Consider the following 18,741-nt stretch of genomic DNA (forward strand, 5'->3'; position numbering starts at 1 on the left):
TGTAAGACTGATATCAGAAGCTACGCGAGACGACGTGAAATAGCAAACATCATGGCTCAGATATAAAAACATCCCCAGAGGGATTTAAACCTTTTAGCTGCACTCAACACATTTTTTTTTCCCTGATGAAAAAGTATCTCTATCCTTATGACACAGACTTTCTGAACTGTGTATTAAGACAGACTGTTGCTGGTTTAGACTGATTTTTCTTGCCAGCATTGGACTGACTTCACAATACTAAATTCTTTCCATATCCCATCATAAAGGAAGGAAATGTTGTACTAAAATGATAATGGATAGTTCCACTAAAAGACAAGGCAAATTCAAATGCACAGATAACTGAAAGCGGTGAAGAAAATTACTTCTATTTCTGAAAAACATATATTCTTATGATAATCCTGGGAATTCTGTGAAGCTTGTTACTTAATCCTGACAGAAATATAAACTATTTAGAAAGAGTTTTTGCTATCACACTGCACTACGACAAATGCGAGAAAATGGAACTCAGCGTGAATAAAGTGCAAAATATTGGTCCTTTGGAAACATAATATTTATTCCTCCTTCAGCAGTCAGCTGGTGTAGATCAACACATTACAGCTGCTTTCAGGGGATTCTGAATCAACCTGCCCTTACTCGTTGTAGTCTATTGCTTGCTGGTTTGCAATGAAAAAAATATAGTCGGGTGGGTTTGGGAATTGCAGAACTGGCTGTGCCCTGCCAAAAGGAGCCTGGAAGCACAAGAATCCTGCATCTGCCTTTCCAGGATACATTTTCAAAACATGGACGGGAGGAGGAGCTATTAGATCTATCTGATCAAAAGCATTTTGACCTTTTTCTAACTAAGGCTCATATGCCAGATATGATAAGCTGGGGAGTCTTTACACAGGGGCTGTTCACTAGGCTGTCCCCAGGAAATAATCAAGAGGGCTGGTTGCCCAACACACAACCCTGAGTTATAACAACTCTCATACAGAGCAATGAATTAGGAGAAAGGTATTAAAATCTTCTATTTTCTTATAATTGAAGCAGATGTCTTCCTGTAACTCACAAGAGGAATCTAAAATATATTATAACACATTACGGCTCTGTAACCCAGACACCGTGTTCTGTGGAAGATGGTTTTCATTTGACTTACCAGAATAACTATTCCATTACGCAGCGGCCCCATGGTCTGCACAGTTTCTCTATCATCGTCGTTCCGATATTCCCACTCCACACCCATGTCAATAAATACTTTAGAGTCTGGCACATAATTGTCTTCGCTTAGAATGAATCTCCCTGTTTCACGATTTTTAATTGCTAGGAACAAGAAAAGAAAAGTGAATACGGTAGGTTCGCTTCTCATCTCGAGTTTTGTTCTGCTCTTGTGCCAGCAGAAGCAGCAGCAAAGGCCAGTCTGCATTTTCCCTCTGTTCTCTCACAGGTTTAGAAAGACTTTTTCAGGTGTTTCACTGAACTGCCAACGCTTTCCTGGTCAGCTCCAGACACATCAATCATTCTTTTTTTTTTCCTTTTTCAAAGCCTGCCTTGCCAGAGCAATGAGGCCAGCGCGACTGCACCGCGTGTGTCCGTCTGCCTGCTCCCGACTAACAACCTCCGAACCCACTGGCCAAATCCGAGACAATCTGACAGCCGGCGGGGGTCCCACGACCACTCAGCTCTGTCACATGCTGTAAGGCAGCTCAGGGGCTGGTACTGCTCCATGAGAGAACAGCTACTGGGCTAACCCCCAGCAGGTCCCCACAGTGAGAGACAGACACTAGAAACTGTTAATTCTCTGTCTCAGGTCCAGCCCTGACACCCACACAGCCCGGCTGGAGTTCCTGGTGCTCTGCAGCACCTGCCATCACACGCGGTGGCTGGTTCCTCTGGCTCAGATGTCACCAGCACCTGTTCTTCAGCTGGAGAGACTTCAGCCACCTTTCTATTGGGACTCTTGGTCTTCTGAGATGGAAAATTTGCTCTCCACTTTAGAAGAAGTAGGGATGTTTGTTATTTAACACTGGATTTTAACTCCCTTCTCTCTCCAGCTGCTACATGAGCATCCTGCTCCCACAGCACTGTTCCTGTCCCCAGGAGGGGTGTCCTCACCCCAGACCAACAGAAGACCCTTGTCAGAACTGGTGAGCGATGGCTCTGCTGACCCACGGGCCAGGCTGCACCGAGCGTTGGCTGGTGAGAAGCTGGGATGACTCGTGATACAATTAGCAGGGCCATTCGCCGTGAATCTCCTTCCAATTAATAACAGCCTACTAGACCCTGCTTCGCATTGATTACAGGGCACAGCGAGGAGCAGATTTCAATTACTGCCTAAGCTGCGGGATTGATTGGGCAGCCCCGCATCAATACCGTTAGCAACGGGGCAGAATCTGAAACGGATTCGGATGTAGCTGGGAAATGACTGAGGATGGGAAGCACGTTCTGAGAGATGCACACGAAGATAATGCATTGCACCCCATAATGTCATTCAGCTACTCTTCCAGCAGCTTTCACACCAGCACATGCCAACGCACGGATCTTCTGGTAGGACACCAGGGAACACAGCGCAGGGAAATCAAATGGCCAAACAAATTTAACATACTTAAAGGAGGTACATGACGTGGGAGGATAATTGGTAAACAAATGCATAAACATTGTGAGGCCCCAGAGTCAAAAATAAACAGCAGAAAAAATATTCAGACTGAAAATTTTCCTACTTGTTACTCACCGAGATTATGACTGGTGGCGTCTGTTTCCTGTATAAGTAAATGTCTCGCACCAACAGGAATTTCAAACATCTTAATGTGCCCTTTATTGCAGCATTTGAAAAGATAGCAACTGGTTAGTATGCCACAAACAGGAAGAGTCTGTCTTAGGTTTTTAAATAAATCTTATTTTCCAAAAGCAGGGTGTACTACAGCGAGCTGAACCTAATCCTGCATTATTCCCACCCCTACTTCTGTGCCAGGTGATGGAACATAACAGGGACAAAGGGCTTTGTGTCAGAAGAAGAATGCCTTAAGTACCATCAACAGGCTTTGTTTCAGACTGAAAAGGGCTTTTAGTGCCATATGCATCCAGAGAGAGACCATGCAAGCTCCTGTCTGACAGTGATTGATGACGACATATTATTGCAGCACTCCAGTGACTTGGACGGAGCAGCTGAGCGACCTCAGCAGCACAGATCAGCCCACAGCTCTCCAACACGGAGCACTGAAGCCCTGCTCTACACATGCACAGGACCTGGTATGAGCAGACTTAACTAACCACTGGACTAAAGTCTTATTTTAAAATTCTAGACACACCTCAAAGTAAAGTCCAGAGAGTTTACTGGAATTAGTGATGCTGTAAATGACTTGTGGTTGCTTTGGTACTTTCCATGAAACAGAAAAGATCAATAAAAATACCCCAAATTCCCCAGGACAAAGCACACTGAATGCACTGACCTTGTTTCTTTGGTACTCTTGAAAAAGTTCCTTTCACCACTTTGCAGTGGGAATTATCTCCTCCACAAACACCACACTTATCTTCCTGCTTCGTGGAACCGATGACCCTGTCGCACCCAACTTTCTGTGCACAAGAGAGAAAACCACTCATTCTTACTTATCCACGCTTCAACTCAAATGAGCCTTCACTTCAGATAGCAAAACCCAGACTTCTGCTTCAGCAAAAAACTCCAAATCGTAGTATTTTCCTGGAAGATTAACATCTAAACAGATTTTAATACTTCCAGTTCCTATAATAGCTGTCAATCAGGTGATTATATTTTTATATTATGCTCCACAGTGGTCCTTTTACTGAAGAAAAGCAGCGCAGTTAAGGAAAAGCTCTTAAGCCTCAGCTTATCTTAAAGCAGATGCTTAAATTCCAGGAGAATCAAAGCATCTGTGTGAGGATAAGCACCTCCACCAGTGATTTGCTAAGTCAGAGCCTCTAATTCTGTTGAAAGATGACCTGCAGCAGAACCCAACTTAGAGGAACTGTCATTGATTTTTTAAAAATAGCACGATCAAATCCAGAGAGAATGGACATCAGCTCTTTCACCACTTTCCTTGAAAGCTGCTGCATGTTCTTATTTCATTGTATGTTCCACCCCCACTAAACCTCAACTTTCATTGAAAGCTAATTGTAATAGTTCATCTTAAAATACTGCATTCAGTATGACTTGTGTAGGTAGGTGCTGTTGGAACTGAGTCACATGCAATGTGATGGCAGCTGTGAATATCACACATAATATTGTGACAATAATCCTAATGAAATCTCCTCCCTGCCCAGAGCATTATTATACTTAAATAGTCATTCTTGGAGAGAAACACTCAAGCTACCATTTGAATTGTTGTCACAATCCTAAGCTCTGAACCAAGCCATCGGAAGCTTACCAAGCAGTCTCCCCGCACGCAGATGCTGTAAGCGTCTTTGTAGGAGCAGCGGGTCCCATCGTGTACCATCCTCTTCATATACACCACATCCCCCGTCTCCTTTGATTCGCAGTACAGGTGGCACCTTTCCTTAGCTGGAAAAGAAAATCACCCAAATTGTGCATGTTCAGCTCTCACAGTTTAGTTGCTGACTTTGTGAACAGCACTTTCAGTAGTGTTAGCAATCTCTTCTTCCCTGCATACATCACAGAGCACAATCTGGTACCCCATAAATCATCCGTGCCTATCCCCTTTCAAAGGCCGTGTGATGATTTGGGAACTGCTGAATCATAAAACACCCATGTGTCACCGTTAGGAGACAGTCTTAAAAATAACACCATTTACTTTGATGGGGGGTTTCTATTTAATCCTTTGCTGGATGATGAAGCTGGCAGAGGTTTCCACAGTCTGCTACGTGACTACTTGTGAGAGATGCAGGTTTCTGCATCAGTTTCTCCTGAACTGCACTTAAATCTGAAAAAAGCAAAAGTCATTTTGCCATTAAAAGCAGCTGTTTGGCACTGAGTGAATCCCACATCCAAAATGTCTTCAGAAGACAGCTGGGCCATACTGTTAACTGAACAGTTAACGGAATTAACTGAAGTTAATTCTCCCTTGTTGTATTTGTATTTATGATAGTTTAAATCATTAAACAACATGAGATGTTAAGGAGATTCAGAAAAAACTTTTTTTTTTTTTACTGCTAACAGATGCACCAACAGCCAGACAAGTGTACTTCTTGCTCCTAACCTGCTCCAAAGGGCTAAGAACAAAAAATAAAGCTGAAGAGACTAATCAGTGGCTGAATAAAGTTGCATTCCGCCAGTGTATTTCATTTTAGCCACATCTCTCGTTATCTATCCCCAGCCCCATAATAGGATTCACTCTGCTTTCCTTGGCAGTGAGGAGCAGATGGCCTTTCTGCTAGATGAAACAAATACACATTCTGCTATTTTAACATCATTAAAATTTGAGATACTTTTCCCACCATTTAAAACAATAACGACCTTTCCGTATAGCAGTTCAATTAAAATAAATCTTCACAGGCCCTTAGCGTTCTTTCCCTGCACAGTTCCATGGCCTCTGCCCTCTTTTAATGAAGTCCTTGTTATTGCTGCTGACGTCCTCATGGCCAGCGGGTATCGGTACATCAGAGACCTTTGCTACTGCTACAGCGCAGAGATGTCACGCTAAAAACGTACAGTCTAGACTACTGAAACAGGTACTTTACTTTTCTTGTGCAGATTCTTAATAGGGGATTATTAAGATCATAATAATCACAGATTTAATGAATGTACATATATTAGAACATTAAACTATGCACTAGACCTAGAGGTGCACACACACCCCCTGTATGTGTACCCACACCCACCCGCTGTACAGATTAAACAATATCAGAAGGTCTGACTGGGTGCCAACAGCTCTGTACAAGGGCTTTATTTTAGAGAGGGTCCTCTTCCCATTGCTCCATGGGAACAGTAAATGTGCAAGTGCCGTTAAATTGGACCCTGTTAATTGCAAAGAATTATTTTCTTTCTATTCACTGGTGTTGGGCACAGTAGAGGTGCAGGAGCAGGGACGTGACCATGTGCCTGTCCGTTCCCTGCTCCCATGTGTCTCCTTTTCATTTTCCTGAGGCTGGGAGCTCACAACCCATGTCCCTGCACCCTGCCCTGGCAGATGCACAGCACCGGGGTACATGAGCCCAGCGGGGCTGGGAGATGGGGTGCTCTGGGGCCCTGGAGCAGGAGACAGCCCACGGCACAGCACGGCACCGGAGTGCTCGAGCACATGCTGGGGTGTGCCCAGATCAATGGCTTTTCTCCAGGCCGGGGATGAGACGCTCCTCCCTGTCCCCATCCCAGACACAATGGGTCAGACACATCCAGCTGAGCTGTGTGTCAAGTGTCCTATTGAGCCGTTATCTGCACAAAGTATGTCACAGCAGGAGACAGCCCAAGGCACAGCACGGCACCGGAGTGCTCGAGCACATGCTGGGGTGTGCCCAGATCAATGGCTTTTCTCCAGGCCGGGGATGAGACGCTCCTCCCTGTCCCCATCCCAGACACAATGGGTCAGACACATCCAGCTGAGCTGTGTGTCAAGTGTCCTATTGAGCCGTTATCTGCACAAAGTATGTCACTGATAATGCCTTATCTTTACAAAGAGAGCTTAAAATACATCAGAGTTCAAGTGTAAGCCACCCTCTAGCCTTGTTTTCACACAAAAGCTGTTCCCTCTGACAACCCTGCACAGCTAACTGGAACTCTCCCAAATTGGGCTGCAGCTATACTGGAAACCAGCGGTGACCAGTGCTCAGACATCACTGAGCTGGTTTCTGACCCAGAAGCCATTGAATTGAATAGAGGAACATCTGATTAGTTTTAATGGTCTTTGCAGCAGGCTGCTCCAAAATCTAAAGCAGAAGCAAAGGTCTGCGGGCCACAGCGTTCGTCCCCTCTCCCTGTGCCAGCAAAGCTATTTCATGAGACGAAGCTGCGAGGCTGTGCCTGTGCCTCTGAAAATCCCAGATTGCACAAGATGGCATGAGAAGAATGAGGGAACCCTGAGAACTGTTTGGGAAGAAAGTCAGGCAAATTAATTACAAGGAATTTGCTATGAACTTCTGGCAGAGTGTCCTCTCGCTGGAATGCAGAACGGTTCACCCAAAGTGACCCTTCCCCTCCCAGACCGGGAGCACAGCCCGGGCACCCAGTACCTGCCCCTTGTCCTGCCAGCCCTGCCCTGGGCCACCCGTCATCCAAATGAAGGGACGAGGTTTAAAAACAGCCAGCAGCCTGCAGTCTTCATCAAAAACATTGAGCATTATTGCCACCTGCCTTTTTGTCCAGTAAAACCTCTTTTTGGCATGTTTCCATGAAAAATAGCACGGCAGCAGCCTTCGTGGCCCAAATCAACCAGCTGCACTTTCACTGACAGTTAAACAGAGGCATTAAGAAGAAAATGAACATTCTTGTTCTAAGAGCAGATCTCTGTCAAGATGCCAGAGCATCAGACTGACTGAGCTGGTTCAGACCCAGCACCCACCCAACCCACCAGCAGTGCTTGCAGGAAGATGTAAGAACAAACCTGATAATTTCTCAGAATATTCTCCACGTTCCCTGTAAACTGCAGCCTGGGGACTTCCTAAGTCATGGCTGGAGCTTGATGTTTAATATCTCTTAATGGATTATAGAACTTTCAAGAATTTCTCTAAATCACTTTTAAAACTTTCTGGCATCTGCAACTTCCTGCGGCAATAAATTCCAGTTTAATTATATGCTGTGTGGAAAAGTACTTCCTCTTATTTGTTTTAAATCTGCCACCTGATAATTTTATTTGATGTTCCCAGGCTTGTGTTATGAGAAAGAGTGAATAATCATTCCACGTTCAGTCTCTTCATGCCACTCACAATTCTGTAACTCTATCCTTTTAATCTAAATCATCACTTTTTCAGGGTGAAAAGTCCTAGTTTATCTAAACTCTCCTTATTCAGAAGTCACTGCTTATGTTTGCTTTATTTGGGCTTTTCTGAGTCTAGCTGTGGGTTTTTTAGCAACAGGGGCAGCAGCCAGATGGGCACAATGTGAGCTGCATTGGTGGAGTATTTAAAGTGCAGACACATCACGCAGGTCCACAGAGGCAGGTCAGTGCCTAATCTTTTGCTCGTGTTTGCATCTGATTTTACTTTTCACAGGAAAAAAGGGACCGCTCACCATCGACGTGTTCGTAGGGGAGCCAGTGGTGCTTCGTGTTCTGGTACTCAAAGTAGGGATCCCACTGCCGGCACTGCTCCTCTCTGAAATCTTCCAGGTCCTTTGGACAGTCCTGGGTGTTGCACAGCTGGAATTCGTAGCTCGGCCCCACGCACGTGCGGCCTCCGTTGGCGGGACTGCGTGGAGGAGAGAAAGCCACGGTTGGTTTTGCCATCACTACATGAATCAAGAGTCTATCAAATCCTTTAAGCAGTAATTTAATCCCCAGTCATGTCAGTAGGCACTTGATGAAGCCAGCGATGCATTTCTGGTATGGAAAATACATATTTCCTTTAAAAACCCGCTGCTGCTATTTAGCTCTTAAAAAACAACTTCTGCAAGAAAAGCCTCAAACCACTTGACAAAGGCAAGAAAAGCCATTTTCTTGGTGTGGCCCAGGAAAGCAAAACAGGATCAAATGAGCGACTCATTCCCGTTCAGCCCTAAAGCAGCAGAAACCCAGGAACAGCCCGGCTCAGCGCTGCGCCCCAGGTGGGCGTGCATCAGACCACTGGCGGGTCTGGCAACACAGAGCTCAGGAGTCGGAGCTGGGTTTGCACCCTCTTCCAGGAAGACAGAAAACATTTTAAATAGTACGTTAGGCTTTTCCTGCATGAAAATAGATTTTACAACTCAGACTGTGCCCACAATTATAAAGGTCACTTTCATGTTGCCAATGTAATAAAGGCTGAAATTAGAACTGGTAAATTTTTTTCTTAACAGAACAATTTCCATCAGAAAATGCTGCTTCATTAAATGAGGGGTTTTTAAAAATTAATTATAAGATGATTTTTAACACTGGTCAAGTTCAGTCAATTTATCAGCACAAACTGAGAAAGTCAATGTTAAAAATATTCTGTCTGGCAAAATCACTTAATTCTGACTTCAGTTCTTGCTGTTAGGATATTGACATTATGATATTGCAAGATAGCAATAATTATACATTTCAGATCATTTGTACATACCAATCTACATTGAATATATTATACATCCAGTGTTACTGAAGTTTAGTCGTTCTACATTCCCTAGATGAGCCATATATAAGTTACTGAACTAAAGCATTATTAAAATTAACTTTGGGGAAGATTCTGATCTCTGGAGCTTTGTTCCAACTTGGAATGAAAACAGCTTGAAAAGATTTTAAGAATTTCTTGTTCAAATATCCAAAAATGTGGATTAAACAAAAATTTTAAAAGGGATCTGCATTTTTTAAAAAACATCCAGCAAATCATTGCTGTTATTTCATACTCACATATTGAAAAAAGATATATAGGGTCCTAAACTTTTACTTATGCTTTATGCAATAGCGTAACAGCACTTTCAAGATCCTTGTAACTTCATAACCAGCTCAATGGATAGATAAACTGAGAAAAAAACAGATGAGTCATGACATGCCAGGGGCCAAAAGCAGAATTTCAGACAACATACACTATGGGCCAGATTTAGCAAGCACCACACAATATCCTTTACTGCATGACTGCACTAGTCATTTAGGAAGGATTCTCACCATTCATTCTCTCCACAAAAGAAAAACGTATGGCTGTATGTATACTTACTGCGGATTGTCACACTGCCGTGTCCGGTACTTCACCCCGGTGCCACAGGTGCGAGAACAAGAGCCAAACTTACTCCAAGCTCCCCAGTGGCCGTCCTGCTTCAGGATGTCTGGTGTCAGCCAGATGCAGTGACCTTTAAAGCAATGCTAAAAGAGAAAACGAGAGGTCAAAACAACGAGAAGATTAAATCAGATCATATGAGAAGCTGTGGTACAACAGATTTCATTATAGGCACAAATTCCGGATTTTTTTTCTTCTCTCCAGTAGAAAGTGGAGAGACTCACTGTCAGACCGTGGCCATGACCCCAAACTCACTTGGGGTGAGTTTATAACTTATAAACTTAACGCATGTCAAGTACGTACATATATGCTGGCAGGATTCATGCCTACCGAGTTCATTAACCTGCTCTCAGCATTACACACCTTCATCACCTGTCTGCAACGGCAATTTCAACATAACTAACACAGATCCATTGAAGGGAAATGGCAGAGTCCCAAATCTTGGAGGTTAAAGGTAAAATTCTGCCTCTGCCATCACATGCAGCCACCTCGGGCAGCCACAGAGAGAGCTCCTGCCGCAGCTCCGTCCTTCCAGCAGCTCCTAACTCAGCAGATACATCCCTGCAATAAACGTGATCAGCAAAGTGGCATGAAATTAAAGCCAGCTCACATTTTAGATATTACTACTATTAAATAACTAACTCTTGCAGTCTCCCTGCAGATCTCATACCAAACCTGACCGTAATCCCTGGAAGCCTTCATCAGGGAACAGCCCGGGACAGCCCCACGCTGCGCAATTAATCGTGCCCTACTCGGCTTTCTCTTTTTTTTTTTTTATTTGATTTTTAATACAGTCATTCTATGGAGGTTGAAACACCCAATTTGCTGCATTTCCCAAACACATACGGTATTTACGTATTTCTCTAAGAGTCTTCATAGCTCCCGTGCTGATGCTCTCTACTGTCTCCTCTCGTTAAAGAAGCCCGTCAATGCCTTTCCACCCATTTCTTCACTCCCTAATCAAGGGTTTTTTCCTTAGGTGAAGTCAGGATGAATTCTTCTCAAGGATCACAGATTCTTGCCCTTTCTAGTACTATTTCTGCTTTCATAGAAGTTTACTGATGACATGTGGGTGCTGCAAAATATTTCCAGCCCAACAAATGACTTTGCATGAGACTGTCGCAGTTTGTCTGTGTTACCGGTTCCTGTCGGGACAGGAGCTCTGGCTCCAGCACACAGATGGCTATAACAACAAGTGCAGTCAGTCACTTACTTTCCTTAACATTTAAGTCAACAACAACATTTTACACAGCTTAACGAGCCCTGGAACGCAGGAATTTGGCAGGCGGCACAAACCCAGCATATGGCTAAATGCATGCTGCCAGCAAAAACAAAATCAGAAGATATATAGCAGGAGAGCGTTCTTAAGCATAGAGCGATTAGTGATCTGGAAGACAAATTTAAAAGTGATGGATAATCATTAATAATGCTGAATTTAAAAAGAGAATCATTAGTAAAATAGTGACAGGACAGCTTACTGATTCGTTCATCTGCTCAGTGACCGGCTCTTTATTCATGTGATTTATTTTGGTGTTGATTTGGTTGGACAAGGAATAGAAAAGAGAGTAGAAATTAGGTTTCAACTATTCGTTGTTTCTCATGACTTCAAATATTCAAAGACAAAACCAATGAAATAGATGAGTTACCACAAAGCCAATTATCCCAATCCTGCTCTGGAGCTGTAATGGGCAGATTTTTCTTAGCTGTTTGACAGCACAAGAGGTAATTCAGCAAAGCATGAAAGAAATGCAAAATGCTAATATGTCCTTTGCTTTCTTCAGTTTTGAAGCTCAGCGCCGTACCCTTCAGGGATTGTTTACTTCTGGCTTTAGAGAGGTTTGTTTGAAGGAAGAGTTTGAGTCGCTGGGCCCTGTGCAGCAATGGGAGCATTCAGAGAGACGCGGGGAAGCTGGCAAGGCATCCGCTTGTCAATGCACATTTCAGCTGGGCTTGGAAGCAGATGAGATGTGACAGCTCCTGATCTGTTCTTCCTTAAATATCCTTTTATCAGGGTTCTGCATCCTTCAGGTGTAAGTTCCACAGAAATCACTGAATCCATTTCAAGAGCCACGTAGCGTGTGTTCGTTATGCAACGATCCAAGATCCAGCGCTTGGACTCCGCGAAAGAGAGGCAGAGACATGTGATGTTGTGTTTTCCAAACTCTTTTCCCTGTTTTAGCCAGGAACGAGGGGATGTGGGTTTGCAACAACCACTAATAAACCACCTACTTGACACTGTGACTGGTCCCTGAACTGGAAGGCAAACATGGAAAAGTGTTATTGACTTTGCTGTGGAAGGGAAAAAGCGCTGGGTTTGACTGGAGGAGCTGGTCACGCGCCCATTGTTGGGGAGCTGAGGCAGAGCTATCAGGAGACAGGCATTTGTGTAAAATGAGTCATCGCCAGCTCTGCCTTTTTGTTTGTGGATTCAAAGAAAGGAGCCTACATAAAACAAAATGATTCACAACCGAGTCTTACTCTGTGCAGATCCATGCAAGAAAAGGCGTGAGGAGGTAAAATCAGCGATGGAGCGATCTCCAGTGTAATAAAGGCAGATAGAGCCGACCCTATTGCTACTACATTAACTTCATAATGAAGTGGAAAGGAGCCAATTTCCACCACTATTTCCTTCAAAAACAGGCGGTTTCATTTAAAGAGTAAAGTATATTAAAGCAAGGTTCGTGTTTTTTTTTTTTTTTAATTAGGAAAAAAAAACATTAATAAATGCAAATTGTTTTCTTAGTGGAAGACAAGATGGCTTCTTGAAGTCTCGCCTATTTTTCTGGCAAACAGGACAGTCCAAAACAAGTGCAATTTCCAGGAGAGGAAGCTTAAATTCTCTCGCAGTAAAACATTCCACTGCTGTTTTCAGCAGTTCTTTGAAACAACTGCTGTGGACGCCAAAAAAAGAGCCAGTGTGTTCCTGTGGACTTAACACATCTGCAAGTTAATTTTTCAAGAAAGGACTCGCAGATCTGCTGTGGGTGTCTCTACCTATTTTATATCAGGCAGCAACTGGCAATTCTCCTGTCTCCTTGCTTGACACCCCAGTTATCCACCAGGCCACCCCTCGCGCTGCATCTCGACTGGAGGCTCTCAGCTCTCCCCGCTCCCCCGAGGTCACATCAGGAGAGTGTCACTTCTGTATTTGTATTTTTCCCATCAGATGCAGGCTGGCCCGTTCTGCTCCATCTGTTTGAGAATAATTAGTTGTAAGGGATAAACTGAAAACTCTAACACTAAAGTGTACCCAGAGCCAGTAAAAGTTCCTACAGTGGAGAATCAAGCATTTTCACTGTTTCTGTGGTGACTAACACAGCACACACTTACCCATCTGTCTCCTCTCTCGGAGAGAAGCTGAGGTCAGCTTTCTCAGTGGGAAATTATCTGGATTGCTTTGAGTACACATCAGTGTTTTCAGAAACCTTTTTTCTCAGTCCATTTTTCCTTCTCAATAATATCTATTTATTTCTATATTTAATTATTCCCTTCCTTTCCGGACAGACTAAAAAAATCATTCCAAGTTTGACTCATTAATTTTCTCATTAGCATGGTGCAAGCAAAGAGGATACCTGCTGAGTTTGTGCTGAGTCCTTGGTACATAAACCAAGTCCAAGAGCAACATCAGCTTGGCTGGCAGGGGCAGGTACCAGGCTCTTGCTTCTCTCCAAGAAAAGAACCAAAGGAGACTCGGGTGGTGCAAACCTTTGTGTTAGTCACTGCAGCAAGCAGATGGACTCCAGCATGTGATCTCCTTGCATGAACGACTTTGGGCTTTATTTCTATCCTGTGGAGAGCAGTTAGCTACTTCAGCTGATATAAATGTCTCCCCAGAAGAGTAATAGTTTAAAAAACAGGAACAACAAAAACTGGTGATGTATTTCTGAAGGTTGCCTGGATTCAGAAGTCTGAGGCTAATGGTGGACTTGACAGAATTGTATACAAGTAAATAAATAGTCAGCTCAAAGCATGTGGGTGTTTTTAATCCACAGAACGCTATGCAGAGTTAAGCTTTGCACAGTTATGCCTCATCCACATGGTTTACTATAGCAATTTACAGAGTGTCTTTGACTTCACGTAGAGGCTCTGACCCTCCATGTGCTTAACTTTCCACACTGGAGTTATTTTATAGAAGTTAACATGACCACTCAGACACAGAAGTAATTGCAAGTTGCTCCATCATCAAAGTTTCACAAAATTGAATCTTCCCTCTTGCTATTGGAAACTCAATCTAGTCTAAAAAAATCAGGCTGGGAGCAATATAAAATATTCTGTCTCTTTTAGGATTCTATAAAAATAGTAGTTTTCTTCTCTATCAGGGAAGCTCCAAGAGAATATTTTATTTTTCTATCCCTAAACCCAGCAAATTATTAGTTTGCTGCCAATTAACGTAATGCTTGTTCACTGTCTCCATTTGCACAAGGAGACTTTTAAAAAAGTTTTTGAAATGGCAGAACCTCACTCTGTTGGCAACTTATTTCAAATAACCACATGCACAGAAGAGCTTCCATACATTTACATCTATTTATTTAAATGTACAGCTATATGCATGCATACATACACACATATAGACAGCATTAGAAAGTCTCATCTTCCTTCCATTTCTAAGGGTCAGTGGGTAGGTCCAAGACCCAGCCTGGGTGTGCAGAGACACGGCCCTTATCAGCGTGCTTGCTGAAAATGTGCTACGGATCTCGTGTCTCCCGTAGGTGTTCTTGCCCCTTGATCATCAGCTAGGAAGGAGGCAGCTGCACAGGATTCTCCTCAGCAGCATCTGCTAAGTTTGGGAAAGCGAAGAGCCCAGTTATCAGTTATCCGAACACCAGCTTAGGTGAGAACATCACACACCATACGTCGCGTTAGTCTCCCGAACATCACTTTCGTTTCTGGCACTCGGTCCCCTCAGCTGCTGCAGAGCCAGGATGTTTCTTTGACACATCAGCGGTGTTGTGATTGGTTTGAGCTTAAAATAGGTCCTGGGAATTAGCGGCATGAAATCACAAAAACTGCAAGTCTCTGAAGCGGGAAACAAATGGATCTTTCTGAATCAACATCTCTCATTGCTTATGTTTCTGGTCTTTTCTTTCCTGATGCTATTCCAAAGAAAATAGTGTATCAAGTCTGAAGGTACTTTCCTCTTCCTCACGTGCTGATGAGGTATCGTGGGAGATCCATCCTAAAGGAAGCTGCCACACTGCAACTGAGGCCCAGCTTTGGGCAATGTACACATTGTACAGTCCCCATCCGTTCAGGTAAGAGCCTCTGGTATTGTCCAAATCAATGAAGAGAGTGAACAGGGAAAAGCCAAACCAAAGGCAGGGATGAAAAGGAAAGGAAGAGATGGAAAAGGACAGATCTGATGTGCCTGTATTAAAAACACCAACAACTAATAAATGCACTGGTCAAATGCTGAGCTCAGATATACAAAGTGAGTTGTATAGCCTTCATAACTCATGCTATTTTTAAAAAAAAATGTTTAGCTCAGACTGCTAAGCCTTATCTAACAAAACGGTTTTCATTTTATATCATTTTCTCAGGTTCTCCTGGAAGGTTGCAATAAGTTTATTTATCAAAAAACTGGGACAGCTCCTCTGGGAATAAAAGTCGTAGTCCTATCATCTACCAAAACTTCAGAATGTGCATATACTCTCTTGTATCTCCACTGAACTAAAAAGCCTGGCTGTCTGCACCGTTTGCTAAAGCCTTGGATCCCAAGTTCCAGTCCAGAAAAATTTTTTTACAGCTGAGTTGCATAATATCCTGACAAACTGTTTATAATGGAAGCACTGACAGATCCTTAACTGTATGGTTACAAGTTCTTTTTTTCTTGTCCTTTCTGTTCAAATACTAATATGAATGAATGACTTAGGGAAGAGGGCAATGCAACAAAATGGAATGTAACTGTATTTTTATAGGGGTTTCATGAAAATTTTTAATGCAAAATTCAAGATGTAGAAAAGTGAATCCAAAGAAACTGTCTAAGTTCAGAAAAGATAATTTAAATATATATATTTAAACAAGAAACAAAGCTGTTATAACAGGAATAATCTAGAGAAGAGAGAGCCAGAAGGGAGTGGTTCATACAGAGCGTGACTTACTAGGGAATTAATTCAGCATTACATTATGTTTTCACAAAAAAGACATTTCAAACCATAACAGCAGCTGCTAACATGGTTCATTTATCACATAAATGATGTCACCCATTGGGTTTTACAAAACATCATGCCAAGTAGCGACACCTTCCTCTCCCCCTCAGTCCCTGCATCCAAAGCCCAGGGTAGCCAGACTTTTTCCAGTAGACTTCAAAGGACTTGGAGTTCAGATCCACTATGAGCAAAGCGTGACCTCCACGAAGGATAACCGAGACCTGGAGCAGGTCCAGCCTGGTGGCCGAGGGGTCAGAGCTGTCTGAGCCCTTGCTGCCTCACACCTTCCCTCCACAGCTCCTCATGCCTCCCCTGACTCTCATCAGCAAAAACCACCTCCGCAAATCTGCCCTTCTCTCTTCACGGTCCCTCTCTGCTGTCACATTGGCTCTCTCCAGCTGGCACTCAACTCCCACACCCATCTCTTCCCTTGAGGTAGCCACAACAGCCTCAGCTTGGCTGTCCTCTCCAGGACCTCGCTGCTCTCTGGCCAGGGAGGCCAGTCACCATCACGACAACGCCACTGATACCAACACAACCCCTCTGACCTCACACAAGTTGTGGGCAAGTGGAAATTTCACATTTTTTGGCTCTGCCACAAAGACTTGCCAAGAAGCACACAGCGATCTGCAGATACACCCATGGCTTGTATGAGAACAGGGTTTGATGGCCATGGAGCTGCCATGCAGGACACGGCAGCCCTGGTCCCTACCTCCTCCCCTTGCGCTGCTCAACTTGCACTCCTGAGCTTGCCCCACATCTCAGCAGGGTTCAAGTCCTCAAGATAGGTTCTTCTGATTTTAAGGGGAAGGTCTCCAACTGCACACAAACACGCGTGAACACACGTGAGCGTGCAGGTACGTGCAGCAGCCGCTCTCACCTTTCCTGGTGCGCACATGGTCCCGTCCAGCGGAGGCCCTTTCTTTGTTTTGCAGAAGTAGGGGTTTTCGGGGTGGCTACACCACAGCTGCTTGCAGGGATCAAACGTACGGAACTGAAACACAAGAAAAAACAGAGTGGACAACGCTTCGAGAGAGCTGCCACTGGAAACTGCAACAGAAGCTGCAGGAGGTGGGGTTTTTCCTTTCCTAGCTGTAAAATGCCAGCTGTTATCACCGATTCCTGAGGAACACCACAGTGTCTGTGGACTGAGCATATCTGAGCCTTCATGCAAACCTATCAGTGACTCTGAAGTGAGATCCCACCTGCATTCGATGGAATAAATTTGGGCAAAAATAGTTTTACATTAGTGACCAAAAGCAGACTGGGCAAGGGGGAAACCAGTTCCCCTGGATGGTAAGACACGTTCTGCCTTTTCTCACAATTTCTCAACAAGGTGCTGCTTCATTTGGCAAACAAACCAAAAAATCCTTGAGTACTCATGGGAGAAGGAAACAAGATGCTCAGACTGTAGCTCAGCTGCTGCAATCACCTTCTTAGGAGGTTGGACATTTGAGCTCAGGCCCCTGATCCAATTAATAAATCAGCATTTTACCTACAATGCAAGAGCTTGTATGGGAGAGGATGAGAACCACCCACCATACAATATACTAAAACATGATGCCTGGAGATGCTTTTGCTATTCTTAACAAAGAAGAATAGAAGGCCTCTGTCTCCCAGGCTCTGGAGAATAGCTGTAAGAAATGACCCTCTTTTGCTGGGACATTCTTCCAAGGGATCATCAGTGGGAACTGTGTCAAGACACAATACTACAGCTCACGCTTTAAAGGTTCTCATCCATTATCTAGACACGCCACTCAGCATGCATACACCTGCAGACAGGAATCAAAGCAGAAATGTTATGCATTAACAGCTGCCATACCAGCTGAAAACACCTCTTTCCATTTAATATTTTGTCCTACTTGAGGAGCTGGAGGTGGGAGGCACAGCCCTACAGCAGAAGACTCTGCTTTCTGAGGCCAGTCCACTGAGAATTGCACTGATCTTGCCTTGCCTTAAATTTAGACTTTATCTCTTTTTTTTTTTCCTGGTACAAGAGAGCCAACCATGTCATCAAGAGTCCTTGTAAGGTGCTCTACTTGCTGCCATGCTTATTTTCTCATGCTAGGCATCAAAATGCATCACACTTTCCGTAAAATCAGATCATAAAAGCATACTGCCCCATGTTAGCACTACAAGATGAATCACCAAACCCAATCCCCTTCACATCTGGGCAAGAGTTTTGTGGCAAAATAACCAGCTGCCAGCAATAGGAGGCTCAATATTGCAGCAGGTTTGTTTGCTTGAAGTCTACAGCTATTTATGAAACTACAGAACAATTATTTCTGCAACTGCAGTTTAAAAAATAAGACAGAGATACTTAAAATCACATATTTGTCAACATTGGGTTGTTATTCCTTGCTTACAGCTAAGCGGGCACAACATCTTTCCTTGCAGGCTCCACTACACTGTCCCTATTAAGGACATTTCAGAAACACTTACAACACTCCTGGATGAGAAATAGCAGAAGCCAAACTTAAGTACTCACAGCTGTGCACATCATGTAGCCCAAACCAAAATCAAAACGGCACTGCTCATTCATGGAGTAGTGAATTCCTGGCAGCTGTGGAAGGGAAGGCCAGTCATGTTCGAAGGGATCATCACGCAGACAATCGTAGGAACTGCAAGAGGCAAAAATTACAGTAACAGATGGGGCTGTGAGAATTGCACAGTGTTTGTGGTTTCAGTGCCTTTTTGTTCCAAACAAAACAGAGCCTACGAATTCTCAGATGCTGGTCGTGAAGAGCAGCTAATATTGCAATTACACTCACATTAACTTTATCATGTTGTACCCATTTTTAATGGTTTTATATATATATATATATAT

The 18,741-nt window shown here is 43.7% G+C and overlaps 1 protein-coding gene across 1 annotated transcript in view; it reads right to left on the minus strand.

Moving 5' to 3' along the window:
- Nucleotides 1–18,535, minus strand: part of LOC104466302 (A disintegrin and metalloproteinase with thrombospondin motifs 2-like) — a gene marked incomplete at its 5' end in the record, with an annotated part of 29,069 nt that extends 10,534 nt beyond the window's left edge. The window contains 8 exon segments of the mRNA XM_010079675.1: nucleotides 1,136–1,299; nucleotides 2,708–2,788; nucleotides 3,426–3,549; nucleotides 4,359–4,492; nucleotides 8,114–8,289; nucleotides 9,709–9,854; nucleotides 16,795–16,908; nucleotides 18,403–18,535. Coding sequence (XP_010077977.1) covers nucleotides 1,136–1,299; nucleotides 2,708–2,788; nucleotides 3,426–3,549; nucleotides 4,359–4,492; nucleotides 8,114–8,289; nucleotides 9,709–9,854; nucleotides 16,795–16,908; nucleotides 18,403–18,535 — 1,072 coding nt within the window.
- Between the last annotated feature and the right edge of the window lie 206 nt (nucleotides 18,536–18,741).

The sequence above is a fragment of the Pterocles gutturalis genome, unplaced genomic scaffold (genome assembly GCF_000699245.1).
Source record: "Pterocles gutturalis isolate BGI_N339 unplaced genomic scaffold, ASM69924v1 scaffold16709, whole genome shotgun sequence".
NCBI lineage: Eukaryota > Metazoa > Chordata > Aves > Pterocliformes > Pteroclidae > Pterocles > Pterocles gutturalis.